Source organism: Peromyscus maniculatus, chromosome 9 (genome assembly GCF_049852395.1).
Source record: "Peromyscus maniculatus bairdii isolate BWxNUB_F1_BW_parent chromosome 9, HU_Pman_BW_mat_3.1, whole genome shotgun sequence".
Classification (NCBI taxonomy): domain Eukaryota; kingdom Metazoa; phylum Chordata; class Mammalia; order Rodentia; family Cricetidae; genus Peromyscus; species Peromyscus maniculatus.
This window is the reverse complement of record NC_134860.1, coordinates 24,525,844-24,541,253: the sequence shown is the minus strand read 5'-3', so window position 1 is coordinate 24,541,253 and position 15,410 is coordinate 24,525,844. Positions and strand designations below refer to the sequence as shown.

General features: G+C 38.5%; 1 protein-coding gene across 8 annotated transcripts in view; it reads left to right on the top strand.

Moving 5' to 3' along the window:
* Slc4a7 (solute carrier family 4 member 7) overlaps positions 1-15,410 on the top strand; it is a 94,164-nt gene that overhangs the window by 42,675 nt on the left and 36,079 nt on the right. For 5 of the 8 annotated variants that reach the window (XM_076544478.1, XM_076544477.1, XM_042284377.2 and 2 more), the window contains exons 7-11: positions 5,502-5,617; positions 7,511-7,668; positions 9,812-9,899; positions 11,801-11,947; positions 15,256-15,362. In XM_076544478.1, the coding sequence (XP_076400593.1) occupies positions 5,502-5,617; positions 7,511-7,668; positions 9,812-9,899; positions 11,801-11,947; positions 15,256-15,362 (616 nt within the window). Of the gene's footprint in view, positions 1-852; positions 1,222-5,501; positions 5,618-7,510; positions 7,669-9,811; positions 9,900-11,800; positions 11,948-15,255; positions 15,363-15,410 lie in introns of all 8 variants that reach the window. The other 3 variants (XM_076544476.1, XM_042284374.2, XM_042284373.2) reach the window with 1 other exon arrangement.

The window sequence follows — 15,410 nt, the reverse complement described above, 5'->3', positions numbered from 1 at the left end:
TATCACATTCTTTATTTTTGTTGTATTTGAATCTTCTGATCATGTAGCTTTGATTTCTTAAGGTCACAAGAGATTGTTACATTTCTCATACAACTACCATGTAGTTTTTAAAAAGCTTCAGGAGAAACTGTGTTTCTCTTTTAAGGCACACTTACTAGTAGTATCAGGTATTTCAAGTATAAGTATTCCTGTGCTTTGAAATATTCTAGATTTACTCTCATATTGCTCTTGGTAGAATGTTAAAATGCTTTGTTTTTAGCCAGCTAATATAGCGATTATATGTCATTGATGAACTGGCTATACTATGGTAGAGGCAAAACATGTTCTTTGGAATATTGATTTAAAACTTGATGTTATAATTCTCATATTCTTTTTTTTTTTTTTTGAGACAGGGCCTTACTGTGTAATCTTGGCTAGCCTGAAACTTGCTTTATAGACCAGGCTAGCCTTGAACTAAGAGATTCATCAAGCATACCTGGCTATTAATTCTCTTGAAAAATAATTTTTATAATTTGTTTTGTACTTCTAAACTGTACTTAAGGGCATTGACCAGCCCCTGTTACAAACATTTAATACCATTTTTAAGTTACTTATTAGGTAATGCTAATGTAGAATCTTGAGAAATAATTATCTATAGATGTTCCCATTTACATATTTTTTAAATACATGTTGAGTCATGGAACTGATTACAGTTGAATAACTTTTCAGTAACACTATAACAAATAAGAATCTGACTGACCTGCTAACCCTCACAGGGGACTTTGAAACTTGTGGTTTGTGGTTTGAGTTGAGTTTTGTATTCTCTGTTTACCTAATGCAATGAACATTTTTTACTTACTTGTTTTATCTCAGGCGAAGGCCTGTCAGCCTCCCGCCACTCTTTGCGAACAGGTCTGTCTGCCTCAAACCTTTCCTTGAGAGGAGAATCGCCTTTATCTCTTCTTCTCAGTCATCTTCTCCCTTCTTCGAGAGCTGGAACCCCTGCAGGCTCGAGGTGTACTACCCCAGTGCCCACCCCCCAGAGCAGTCCTCCTTCCAGCCCTGGCTTAAGTCGCCTGGCCTCCAGCAGTTCCCAACAGAGTCAGCCTCAGGCCCCAGAACTCCTGGTGTCACCCAACAGGGACGATATTCCCAGAGTAGTAATTCATCCGCCTGAGGAAGACATAGAAGCACTCAAAGGCCAAGAGCAGAAGAATGAGGAGAATGTTGACTTCACTCCAGGCAACTGTCCAGAGTCCTCCACGTGTGGTGCTTTCTGCCTCTGGGTCACTTGCACTGAGAATGCCTGTCAGCACATAGCTTGAGCAGCATATGTAGATAATGCTTATGATTTGACTTCTGCATGTTTTTGTTCTTTACAGTGTATTACAGAAAAGAATAAAGTTATTAAAACTTAGGTTATAAAAATACTATGAAGAAGGCTATACATAAGTCAAGCACATAATTTTTTTTTAGAGATCGTGATATTTGGGTGGTTTAGCAAACACATTTTTGATGTGACTCTTAGAAGGGTGGATTTTTCTTGTGCAGTTTACTTGTAAGGTGAGGAACACATGATAGTAATGAGGTGAGGTGCCCTTCATCTATATGATGCTTTTCTTCAAAGAGTGTAGTACAGTTTAGCCTTCCTAATATGATAGGATGCCGTGTTGTTTTTCCCATTCTCTTTCTGACAAGACTGAAATTCTCTATTAATTGCTTGTAGTCGTTATTTCAAGAGGAGTGGTGTAGCTTGGGACAGACTTTAGTTGTCTTTTATTTATGGTTGTGTGTAAGTCCAACTTTTCCTTGATGTTTTGCAGAACTCCAGGCTGTATACTCAGTCTGAGGATCAGAACTCCAGGCTCTATTACTCAGTCTGAGGATCAGAACTACAGGCTCTATACTCAGGCTGAGGATCAGAACTACAGGCTCTATTACTCAGTCTGAGGATCAGAACTACAGGCTCTATAACTCAGGCTGAGGATCAGAACTGCAGGCTCTATAACTCAGGCTGAGGATCAGAACTGCAGGCTCTATACTCAGGCTGAGGATCAGAACTGCAGGCTCTATAACTCAGGCTGAGGATCAGAACTGCAGGCTCTATACTCAGGCTGAGGATCAGAACTGCAGGCTCTATACTCAGGCTGAGGATCAGAACTGCAGGCTCTATACTCAGGCTGAGGATCAGAACTGCAGGCTCTATACTCAGGCTGAGGATCAGAACTGCAGGCTCTATACTCAGGCTGAGGATCAGAACTGCAGGCTCTATACTCAGGCTGAGGATCAGAACTGCAGGCTCTGTACTCAGGCTGAGGATCAGAACTGCAGGCTCTGTACTCAGGCTGAGGGTCAGAACTACAGGCTCTATACTCAGGCTGAGGATCAGAACTGCAGGCTCTGTACTCAGTCTGAGGATCAGAACTGCAGGCTCTATACTCAGGCTGAGGGTCAGAACTACAGGCTCTGTACTCAGGCTGAGGGTCAGAACTGCAGGCTCTATACTCAGGGTGTGGATATAGTTTTGTAAGTGGATTACAAAACTTGCTTATGGGGCTGCAGAGGTCACTCTGGGTAAGACTTCATACTGCACCAGGTGGTAGTGGCGCACACCTTTAATCCCAGCACTCGGGAGGCAGAGGCAGGCGGATCTTTGTGAGTTCAAGGCCAGCCTGGTCTACAGCCGGAGATCCAGGAAAGACGCAAAGCTACACAGAGAAACCCTGTCTCGAAAAACCAAAAGAAAAAAAGGAAAAAAAAAAAAAAAAAAAAAAAAAAAAAAAAAAAAAAAAGACTGCATACTGTTCTTGCAGAGAACCTGACTTTGATTTCTAGCAGCCTTGTCAGGAATGAGTCATGGCTGCCTGTGACTCCAGCTCCAGGGGATCCGATGCCTTCTGCCAGCCTCTTCAGACCACTTGTGCACATGCTCACAACACACCATTAAAAATAAAGTAAAATCGAAAGAGAGAGAAAAATAAAGAAAGAGAGAAAACTTCTAGGGCAGTAAAGGTTTTTGTTAGTTGAAAATTGAGGTATATGCCGGGCGGTGGTGGCGCACGCCTTTAATCCCAGCACTCGGGAGGCAGAACCAGGCAGATCTCTGTGAGTTCAAGGCCAGCCTGGGCTACCAAGTGAGTTCCAGGAAAGGCGCAAAGCTACACAGAGAAACCCTGTCTCAAAAAAAAAAGAAAAAGAAAAAGAAAGAAAGAAAGAGAGAAAGAAAATTGAGGTATACGTATTATTTTAATACCATGAATTTTTATGACAAGATAGGAGTTTTTTCTGAATAGATTAAATTAAAATGGTTGGTTTTCTGAAGACAAAATAAAGCTCATAATTACTGAGAAAAGTCATAGGATCAGCTGTCAGCACTTCCTTTATAACTGCCATTTGCACGTAGACCATTTAGCTGTTTCTAGCAGGAGTCTGGAAGCTGATGCTATGTAGAGGAGGACTTCTAGAACTTGACATAGTATGCAGTGGCAGGAAGCTGCATTTGCTGCTCACTGACTTGATTCTCGGTCAGCAGAATTAGTATCAGGAGCCAGGAGTCTTTACCAATTAAGGAGAGACTTTTAACTTAGCTGAGGCTTGAAAAGATTACTCAGAGAGAATCGTGGTAGAATGCTTTAGTTTCTTTCCAAAGAACAAGGTTTCAAGCTAGCTTTGAGCTTCTGATCCTTTTGTCTCTGTCTTCTAAGTGCTGATATTCACATGCTTGGCAGGTGAAATGTTCTTAATATGCACTGCCATTTGAAAAAGGGACAGGTTGAAGATGACCAGCATAGCCAAGCAATCTCATAATTTCTGTCTTTGTCACCATTGAATTTTACTTGATTTCTTCTTTCCGTTCCTAATGATTTTGCCCCTCCCCCATCTCGACAGGCCTCCTTGTTCTTAGCTATCCAGTCTAGTGGCCGAGCCATTCTAGAAACTGCATTATGTTCTTCTTTTGATAACCTGTAGAATACATTTGAACAGTCTGTAGTCTAGTGCTCAGTCACAGTTGTCACCAGGGTTTTAATAAGCTGCTTCTTGATTTTCTTGCATGTGAGTGTGTTGAAATCACTGATAAGGATAATTCCTCCCAGCCCCCTTGGGTGAGGAAGAGACACTACTCTGAAAGCATAGGAACAAAGGTTAAAGATGAGGAATCTTAATAGCTTTTCCATGCTAAGTCAACATTAAAAAAAAAAGTATTTATTTTAGAATTTTTTTTTTGTTTCAGAATTGTTTAATTTGAGAATTACATGGCTAAATCAAGTGTAGTGCTTTTTATAGGAAGGTTTTTCACTTGTATCGATGCCCCAGTCTGTTGACCAGAAAAGTTACTATCACAGAGACTTACATCTAGAGTTGAAGCAGCTAGCCCAGATTCCTTAAGTTATGTGCATTAGTTATAATTGCTCCATCTAGAAGAATAAACATGCTTGTATGTATCAAGTACATCTGATAGGCTTGAAATTGCAGAAGTGATTACTAATTTTAACAAATGACTGATACTGACAAATATTAACTGAATTTTTGTAAAGTAGTAGATTGTATTATATTGCAGTCTCTTAAAATGTTCAGTGTTTTGAGTATTAATTTTTTCATATTCTTGGACTAGAAGTTTTTATTTTTATCTTTTAAGGAAAAACGAGACGTATTTAATGGTAGAAATCTGTTGATACAGCTTGGATTTAAGTTTTTGAGATTTGAGCTTTTTATAGAACTCTCAGTGGTAAAGATAGATTAGTCTAGGCAATGCTTTTAAGCTGTCTTCCTAGGAAAAGCTGCTGTTGAATAAATACTAACATGAACATGCAACATTTATAATTCACACAACCATGTTAGTCCCATGTTAATTTATAGATAGGCTTGTCAGAACCAGAGAGGGTGAGTGAATTATTCAGTCACATGGCTACAAGTGATGAGTGTTATTTACCTAAATCTCTTTATTTACTTTTAATCTTTATACTGGGAAAGCTTGTTTATGGTCTTTGGTTTCTTAGGAAGAATGAGAGTAGAAATTAGACATAAATACTACTAACGCAAAATCAAAATTCTTAAGGAAATATGATTAATGAAGATTGAATGTAGCTCTTAAATTTTCTGAATTACACTTGGAATTTATCAAAGAATTCATATTGGTATTGATATGAGTGTCCTAGGTGAAGTTAGACCTCATTGAGTTCCATACAATTTACATGTGCTAGAGGTGCTCAGAGTGTGTTACCTAGAAACATTTGTAGCGAGCAGACTGGTCTTAGTTCAGATCTTTTTGTGGTTCCACAGACTCACTTCTTTTCAAAAGGCTACTGTGTAAATTCTGTAATGCTTTAAATATTAAGATACACAACTTCATCCTGTTGATGTATTCTAATTCATGTGGCTGGTATGAAGCTAACACCTGGCACTTTTTAACCTCTCACATTTGCTTTCATAAACAAACCATCGCTTTAAGGATATGAGCAGAATCAGGCTACATGGTGAATTTTCTTCTTACTAATTTGGGTTGTGTATTTCCTTAAATACAGGGATTTTGGCTTCCCCACAGTCTGCTCCTGGAAACTTGGACAATAGTAAAAGTGGTGAAATGAAAGGTAACGGAAGTGGAGGAAGCAGAGAAAATAGTACTGTTGACTTCAGCAAGGTAATTCATTAATTGTAAATTTTCATTAGCTTTCCCCCTGAGAAATAACTAGGAATGTGCTGCTTTGTTGCCATCACTTACAGCAACTGTTTAGTAGACTGGTGCTTTCACACTTGCATAGGATGCCTGTGAAGTGTTAGCACAGAAACTGGGGTAGGCTCCAAGTCCGTAAGTCAGAAGAACACACTGTAAACGTATGAATTCTTCTTTGTACCTGTTCATAGATACCCTGAAACTTGGGTGTCTTTGAAGAGGCTTTTCTGGGAGCGACATTGCAGCATGGACAGAGCCTTCTTCCTGGGCTGTACTGCATCCCAGAATTACTGACTCATGGTGTCAGGACCTTCTGGAATGCCACTGGGAAGCGTGGGTAGATAGAGGCATGGTTTAAACAACAACAGCAAAAAGCCCCTATGAATTTATTTTGTTTGATGAGTATTAATTGAAATAAAGATGAAAACAACAACACAAAAAGACCCTCTATTCTTCAGCACTAAGCTCAAGTGACAGCCTAGTTTCCTAATGGTTGGGAAGTACCTTAATTTGCTGCCTGTCAGTTTACTATTAACTCATGAAACATTGACATTTTTACAACTTATTTCTAAAGCTTTGTTTTAAATATCAAATAGGATTCGGTTTTTCAAGCTTTTTATTCTGTTTCATAGTGTGTCCACAAATGCACACTTCACTGAAAAAAGGTTTAAATGATTTGGATTGTAGTTTTGTGGAGCTTTGTAATCTCACGTTGTAGAAAGACTTAAAATTAGGGATTTTGACTATTTGGGAAAAGTGTTCGCCTGAGCATGATGACATATGCCTGTAATCCTAGTTATCTAGAGGCCAAGGCAAGAGGATCTCAAGTTTGTGGCTAACCTGAGTTACATAGTGAGCTCTAGACTACTCTGAACAAAACAAACAAAAATTAAAAACAGACAATAAAGGCTCTTACAGTTGTCATTTCTAACTTACCTTGTTTTCATTAGTGCTCTGTTTCAGATCTTCAGAAAGTGTTCCTAGCTAAATTGGAATTTATTCTTTGTTGCTGAAAAGTAAATGACTATCATTTGCATTGTGGATCTTGTCTAGGCATGGCAGTTGTGGTTGATCTTTGTTCCTCTGTCAGTTTCACTTTTTTACTTGGCCTATTCTTGTATACCCTCCCTGTCTCTTGTTGGGCAGGAGTCTGCCTCCTGGCACTGTAGTTGTGGCACACTGGGAGTGGGACTCAAGAGGCCCGCTGTAAGTGCTGGTTTTCTCTCTTCATAGATAGTCTTGGTAGTAGTCGTTTAGTAACTGTGTGAACCTGTGTATAAATGAGAGCGAGCTTCACCCACTCTAGTGTCATGTGTGTAACTGTTTTGTAATTATACACAGGCAGCTGAGTTCCTTTACACATTGTCCCATGTGTGAACTAATCAAGGCTATAGATGTGCATTGTAAATAACATGTTTTTCCACATAAGGAAAAATACTAGGAAATGGTAGTTTTTTTTTTTAAAAGGAGGATGTATAAAGACATATGAAACAATAATACTTAATAATAGAAAGTCATGAAATGAATATGTTGTAGCACTGTGTATAATTTCATGAGCCATTGTTAGTTTGTGCATTGTGTGTCTTCACCAGTGTCTAATAAATAGTCTATTCATTGAAAAATTTTCAAGTTTATGTTTGATAATATAGAGCTCTAAAGTAATAAAGATAGTAGTAGTTAAAACAATAGACGATGAATTTTGCTTGCACTTTTTGTATTTGTCTACTTCGTTCTTTATATCTGTGGGAATTTTGGCATTATACATCTTTTAGATGGCAAGTTTTGTTTGGCAGTAGTCGTTTTAAAGTCATTCTTTCATTCATCTCTAAGCAATCATATTTCTAAATTATTTGTCAATAGGTTGACATGAATTTCATGAGGAAAATTCCCACAGGAGCTGAGGCATCCAATGTTTTGGTAGGAGAAGTGGACTTTTTGGAGAGACCTATCATTGCGTTTGTGAGATTGGCTCCTGCAGTTCTCCTCTCCGGGTTGACTGAGGTCCCTGTGCCCACTAGGTAAAAAGCAATTCTCCTTCATGACTGTTCATATGGACCCACTGAAAGAATACTTGCTTTGTGTAATAGAGGCACTATTGAATTACTAATTACTGATATTCAGTCATTGTGCCAAAATGCTTTTGAGTATTGGAGTGTAAATATCCTCGCTCCTCCAGCTTTTACCATGTTTCATTCTGCAGCTAACCTGAAACTTACTATGTAGCCCAGGCTAGCCTCTAACACCTCCTTTACACTCCCAAATGATGAGATCGTAGCTCTGAGTCACCCTCTCCAGCTATAATAATACTGTGTAAAAACAACTCTTCATTTGTATCTTCATAAGAAGCTTGGTATCTTATGAGCTTTTGTTTTACAAAGCCAGTCACTGAGATTCATTTTGTGCTGGGGACCCAGAAGGGGCTGCTCATATTCAAATCTCATTCTGTTCTGAGATACAATCTAAACCCAGTCAGTCGTTTTAGAAATGCCTATCCTTTGTGTATGCATGCAGAATTCTTTGTTCTGGTTTTCCATTCATTTACATTGAATGTACAAATTGAGACCACAAATAATAATTATAGCAAATTATGTTAATCAGTTCATGGGCCATGAAAAGGACATCTCTGCAAGTCATTAGTATCAGAAACTTAATTGTGAATGTGACTTGTTTTGAAAGTAACTTTTTGTTTGAAGCATTTTGTTTGTTTGTTTGTTTGTTTTAGATGAAATCTCTTGTATGGCCCAGGTTGACTTACTATTCTTGGCAATCCTTCTGCCTTAGCCCCCTGAGTGCTGAGCTTCAGGCGTGTGCACCATCTTAGGGGGATTTTTCATCAGGGAGGTTCCACAGTACCATGAAGAGGTGTGGTTGATAATGTATTCTCATGACTGATTTAGTAATTAAAAATTAATAGGAGTTTGATGGAAATATACTTACTTTATATATATTTGCTCCATTTTCACTACTGATACAGTGTTAATAAGTGCGGCAAAATTATTTGATTATTTCATATGTAAATTTCTATAAAGCAGGAGGATAAGTGTTTGCATAAGAATATTAATATTTTATATAAGGTTGAGGAAGTAATGATGAAACCCATTATTTTGTATGGTAACCTACAAAAATAGTTAAGATATTAATATCTGCTCTAGTATTAATAGGGTACGACTCTACTTTTTATTGAACACTAAAATAGTTAAAGGTTTGATATAGAAGTTGGAAATTCTTTTTCCTCCCAGAAAGGTTACTTGACTAAATGCCATATTTATAGTATTAAAGCTTTGATCTAAATAGTTTCAGACTGCAGACTTTTTTTTGTGGATATATTCTGAACTATTTTGATTCGACAGACCTTACTTTCAAGAAATGAGTGTGGGACAAGGGATGTGGTTCAGTTGGCAGAGAGCTTGCTTAGCATGCACAAAGTCCAGGTTCAGTCCCCAGCACTACATAAACCAGGTGTGGTAGAGGGAGCAGTGGAGGCAGGAGGATCCAAAGTTCAAGGTTACCTCTGGCTACTTAGTAAGTGCTAGATCAGCCCGGGATACATGAACCTTCTTTCAAAAGAGAAATCAGTGTGGAAACAGTGTGGTGCTGCAAATCTGTAACCCAGCACTTGGAAGAGTGAGTGAGGAGTTTGAGGTCAGCCTGGTGACTTGGAGACCCTAATAAGATTGTACAACTTTGCTGTTTTGTCAGTTCAGACCAGAGTAAGTTGCTTAATCCAGAAGGATATAAAAGATGGAAACTTTTATGGAAAAACACTTCCTTAGTAACTGTTTTGCACTAAGGAAGCTGGGAAAGGGAAACACTGGTAGAGTAAATTGTGAATGCCTTCTATAGTTGCATGATCAAATTTTTGTTTGTTTTGGTTTGGTTTTTGAAATAGGATCTTCTGTAGCTTGAGCTGAGAGGATGACTTTGAACTCAGATCCTCTTTGCCTCTGCCTTTCAAGTGTTAGAATAGCAGGCTTGCCCACTACACTCAGTTAAGATCTGTTTTGAATAGAATTACCATTATTTTCTTGATTCTTGTGGGTGATTGCAAAGGTCTGAGTGTTGTTTCTGTATTTATAATAGAATCATTTTTTAAAAGTTTCCTGGATGTGTGTGTGTGTATGTTGTTTCTTTTAAAATCTGCATATTTTAATCTTTTCTTAGGTTTTTGTTTCTGTTACTGGGCCCAGCAGGGAAGGCTCCACAATACCATGAAATTGGCAGATCCATAGCCACTCTCATGACTGATGAGGTAATTAAAATACAGTCAAAATCCCTTTGAGCTAGTCCTTCTTTCTCTCATAGTAAAGCTTATAAAATTATCTTTGATGTCTATGCTATTTTATTTCATATGTACGCTTCTAACACATGGATTTGTTGTGAGTTTTAAGACCTATTTCTCAGGAAATAGTAGTAGTTTTTCATGTACTTTGTGCTATTCTTTTAATTTGACCTCATTTACTACATTGACATTTTGAATTTTGTTTGATTTCAGGATGTTGCTTCTTTGGGGTTTCCTTGGGACTTATGATGTTTCTCTTTCTCTCTCCTGATTTTGTGATGTCCTATTTGACTGTAAACTCCTTAGTCATCAGGACTTCTGCTTCTTAGAGAGAGATTTCTAACAGTGCTTGCCAGACATTCCAACACATCTCGCAGGGCATCAGAAATCCTGTAAACCAAATCTGATCTGGGTCAGTTATTCATCTATTTTCTAAATCACTGCCATTTCTCTGGTTTAGACTCTGACCTTTACTATGGCAGTTAAAGTGATTTACTGGGTTTTTATCTTTGGAATTTCTTACCTATTTTGACAGTAGTAATATGTACATGTAGATCATCTAACATCTCCTGATCCAACATGTATCCACAGCCTCATTATTTAAAGTTTTTTTTCTTTCTGCGTTATGGTTTCTGTATAGCCCAAGAATGCTTCAAACTGGTTGTGTAGCTCAGCCTGACCTGGCTCTTGGCAGTCTTCTTAGCTTAGTTTCTCACGTGCTGGGGTAAAGACTGACCCACCACATTTGCTTTAAGCTTCGATGCAGACCCTTTCCTGGTGTTGTCAGGGACCTTGCTCACTTCCCCATGCTTGCATTCAGATACTACCTGTCCTCCACTTGGTTTGGGCCATAGGAGCATCCTTTCTGTTTCTTGGATGGGTTTTGCTTTTGTACCCCTGTACATTACAACTATGATTCTGTTTTCCTAAGGACTGTTGCACCATCCCTCTGCACACTACCTGTGCTGTGATTTTCCCTCAGTTAGCACCTCTGTTTTGTCTTTTGCTTGTTTATTTGGTTTGTTGGCTTTTCTTGGACAAAGTCTTGATGTGTAGCCTGGACTACGCTCAGACTCATACCAACTCTCCTCTTCCTGCCTCTGTTGCTGGGGTTATCAGTCTTCTCAGCAGCAGTTTGCTTGACTGCCTATTTTTCTCTCCCTCCATTCTTCACTTCCCTTAATTTTCTTCTTTTGTGAACAGTTACCTCTCTTGGAAGTTTGTCTTTCTATGCAGTTAACTCTGTTCTGCCTGGAAAGAAAGGCAGGGTTTTTATTTGTTTGTTTGTTTTTGGTAGCACACAGCATTGCAACTAGCAAATAATAGATAACCAATAAATATTTATTAAGCAGAATATCTTTGTCCGTAATTATTCCTTCAGGATAAATAACATTTTAATGGCAGAAAGAATGACATGACATTATTGTAATGAATTAATTTGCAGTGAATTCATTTTCATCTTTGTAACAAATTATTATTTATTTGTGAAATTTTTCCTTTGTGTCAACTCACCATTTTCTTTGGTTTGTTGTTGATTGATCTGTTAATACTAATCACGGGCTAATTCTTGCTAGGTAAGGTAAATACCTGCAGCTAATAAGAATTTATGTCATTTTTACGGCTTTATTTTGTTATTTATTTCACATTGTATTCTTGTGTGCACATAGGAGTCAGGTCCCTAGGAACTGGAGTTAGACAGGTGTGAGCCCCCACAGTTCTGGGAACTGAAAGCATGTCCCCTGAATGCAGTGTTCACTGCTAGCCATGGTGCTGCTGCTCCATTGCAGTGTCTGCAGCTAAAGTGCATTTTGATACAGGTAGATCTTGCTTTCCACTGTAAAGTCCTCATGCTCAGTGTCTTTTTTCCTTAGATTTTTCATGATGTAGCTTATAAAGCAAAAGATCGAAATGACCTCTTATCTGGAATTGATGAATTTTTAGATCAAGTGACTGTCCTTCCTCCAGGAGAATGGGATCCTTCCATACGCATAGAGCCACCAAAAAGTGTTCCTTCTCAGGTAAGCATCTAGGTATGCGTCTGGGGTTGTTTTCTTTTTTAAGCTCAAAACTTCTAATAAAAAGTGTAAGTTATGCATTTTTAGGACTCAAAAGTCACAACTATTTACAGTGGATGTGGCTCAGTGGGCACACTTTGTCATTGTGCCTGGGGCCCTGGATTTGGACCCTAGCACTAAAAGTAAAAGCAGTAGAAATCAGAGGTAGAGTCAGAGAGAATGGACCTGGGTTTCTATGTCCCTTGTACTCTCTTATCCCGAGCAGATGTTTGTCTGTCAGCTTTGTGGTCGTTCGTACGAATATTCTGTACCTGGACATGGAAATGTTAATAGTCTGCCTGCTCTTTTGTTATTGCATAATTTTAAGTTGTATATACGTATCTACATATATATATATATATATATATATATATATATATATATATATATATTTTGTTTTTTTTTTTAAATCTGTCTTCAATTGCTATTTGTTTCACAAAAACCAATGAATAACTTTGGGGTGCTGGTTCTTGAGCACTTTAAATAGTATGGAATAATTTGTTTTTGCAAGTTTGGGAAATTTCTGGTATACATTTTCGAGCTACATCTCTTGCCAATTGTGGACCCTAACAAGTTGCTTTGTTCTTTTATGAAAATTGGTTTATGTGAGCTTTTCTTCTTTCTTAGGTCAGTTGTGATAAATTTTGTTTGCCTAGTATATTATCCATTTTGCCCAGATTTTAAATTTTCTTGGAACATTTATATTATTAAACTTTCCTTGGTTTGTGGAGTTACATCCTGACATATCTTAGGTTTTGCTAATAGGTAAATTATTTATTATATTTTTCAAAGAGTAGTTCGTAAAATTATTTTAGATTTCATTTTAAATGTGGGTCTTTTTCTACTTCTTTCTGCTCTTAGCTGACTTACTTCCCTCCTTCCACTGTCCTTCAGTAAAGATGTATTTTCGCCTTTTCTGCCTACATATTTAATTATTTTCATTTTTTTACATTTATTTTATTTTATATGTATGAGTGTTTTGCCTGCATATGAGTGTGTACCACATGCATGGCTGGTACCCAGGATCAAATAACCCAAAACTGGAGTTATTCATAATTGTGAGCCACCGTGGTAATGCTGGGAATAAGCCAGTGCTCTTAACTGCTGAGCTATCTCCTCTGCCCCCATCTTTTAAATTTTTCCTTTAAAAAAGAAAAGAAAAGAAATTTTGTTTTGTTTTGTTTGTTTTGTTTTTTGTTTGGGACAATGTTTTACTATCTAGCTTTGAGTGGCCTGGAACCCTCTGTGTGTAGACAAGACTATCTTAAACTTGCAGTGATCCTCCTGTCTTAGTGTCTCAAATACTAGAATTGTAAGCATGAGCCACTGCCTGATGCTTCATGTTTTCATGTTTTAGCTACAACGTAGGTCTGTAATGTGTTCTTCTGTTCTTTTCTTGGGCTTAAGTAATGTTTTTTGTTTCCCCTTTGATCTAAGATATACATACATTGGTTTTAGCTTTGACATTTTCTTTTTTATTTATCTTTGGTGACTTCAGTTTTTCTAATTAATTAATTAATTTTGCATATCAATCTGTTTCCCCTCCCTCCTCTCCTTCCATTTCCTCCTCCTACCTCCTTTCTAATGCGCCCCCCCTCCCCCCTCAGAAAGAGAAGGCCTTCCTCCTATGGGAATCAACAAAGCATGGCCCATCAAGTTGAGGCAGGACCAAGCTCCTTCCCCTGCATCAAGGCTGGGTAAGGCATTCCAGCATAGGGAATTCCAGCATAGGGAATTAGGTTCTGACCAGGGACAGGTCCTGATCCCACTGTTAGGGGTCCCACAAACAGACCAAGCTACACAACTGTCACCCACATGCAGGGGGCCTAAGTTGGTCCCGTGCAGGCTCCCTAGCTGTCTGTCTAGAGTCTGTGAGCTCTCATGAGCTTGGGTCAGCTGTTTCTGTGGGTTTCCCCATCATAATCTTGACCCTCCCCCCCCCCCTTTACTTATATAATCCCTCCTCCCTCTCTTCAGCTGGGCTCCAGCTTTGACATTTTCAAGTGGTGATCTTACTTTTTTATCCCAGTCTAGCTACTCTATATTAATAAAATATCTAGGTCCATGGGAGTCTTAGACATCGGGAGCACTTACAACCACACATGGCTTATTGTGTCTGTCTTTCGCTCCCTGTGTATTCCATTCCCTCCCTCTTCCCACCATCTGTGCTTATCTGCCCATAGGTATTCCTTTAGCCAGTTCTTTCCTGAGGTAACCTGTGAAATACTCCTTTGTGTTCACATCGGGGAGAAGATCCTATATTTTAGAAGTGGTTTTTTTTTTTATTGACTTTAAATAAAATATAAGAGGTCACTGAAGGAATTCTTGTGTTACTTTTCTAAGGAAATGTTTTAGTAAAGGAAAAGTGTTGTTGATTTCCCCCCCTTCCCTCTTCTCCCACCCCTTTTCTTGGAGCACAGGGTCTTTTCATAGCCCAGATTGATCATGAATTCAGTCTTTCTGCCTCAGCCCCCTGAGGGCTGGCAGTGCAGGTGTGTGGAGAAAGTAGGGTCTTTAAAATTAATGTAAAAGTTCTTTGGTAGTCAACTGTGAGTAGTATTGTAAATATTTTTGTGAAAAATATGCTTCTTTGGGAGAATGTTTATTTTCAGAGCTATGCTGGCTGGCGTCAGCTTATCATACACTTGAGTTATACAGGAAGGAGGGAATTTTACTTGACAAAATGCTTCTGTAACCAAGTCTGTAAGGCATTTTCTTGATTGATGCTTGATGTGGGAGGGTCTAGCTCACTGTGGGTGGTGCTACCCTTGGCTGGTGGTTTTGGATGCTATAAGAAAGCAGGCTGAGTAAGCCATGAGGATCAAGCAGTGTCTCTGTACCAGTTCTTGCCCCTAGGTTCCTGATCCTGACTTCCCTTCATGAAGGAATATGATCAGTACAAATGAGCTGAACCCTTTCCTTCTGAATTTGCTTTTAGTCATGGTGTTTTATCATAGCAGTGGAAACTTTAATTAAAGCCACGGTTATTGCAGAACAGAAATTTGAAATGGTGTGTATGAGTTTATCTTATGGTCCACTAATGTTAGAAGGTTCAGGAAGCTAATTGTAAATTTAAAATGTGAACGGAAAGAGATGGTAAATTATTTTAAATTCTATCTTATTTTTAAATGTTATTGTTTTAAAAGGTTATACTAGGAAACAGTTTTTGCTCCAGTGTACTTGTCTAAAATCCTCATGAGATGTAATATTCCCTCTAGCCATCACAGATACCTTGTCAGTTTTCTTAAAATTGATATTTTTGTGGAATTCAGGAAAAGAGGAAGATTCCAGTGTTTCCCAATGGATCTGCTCCAATGTCTGCTGAGCCTCCTAAGGAGGCAGCTCATCATGCTGGGCCTGAACTGCAGAGGACTGGACGGTGGGTACAGATGTTACTTTGGGGGATTAGGCACTGATTTAATGGAAA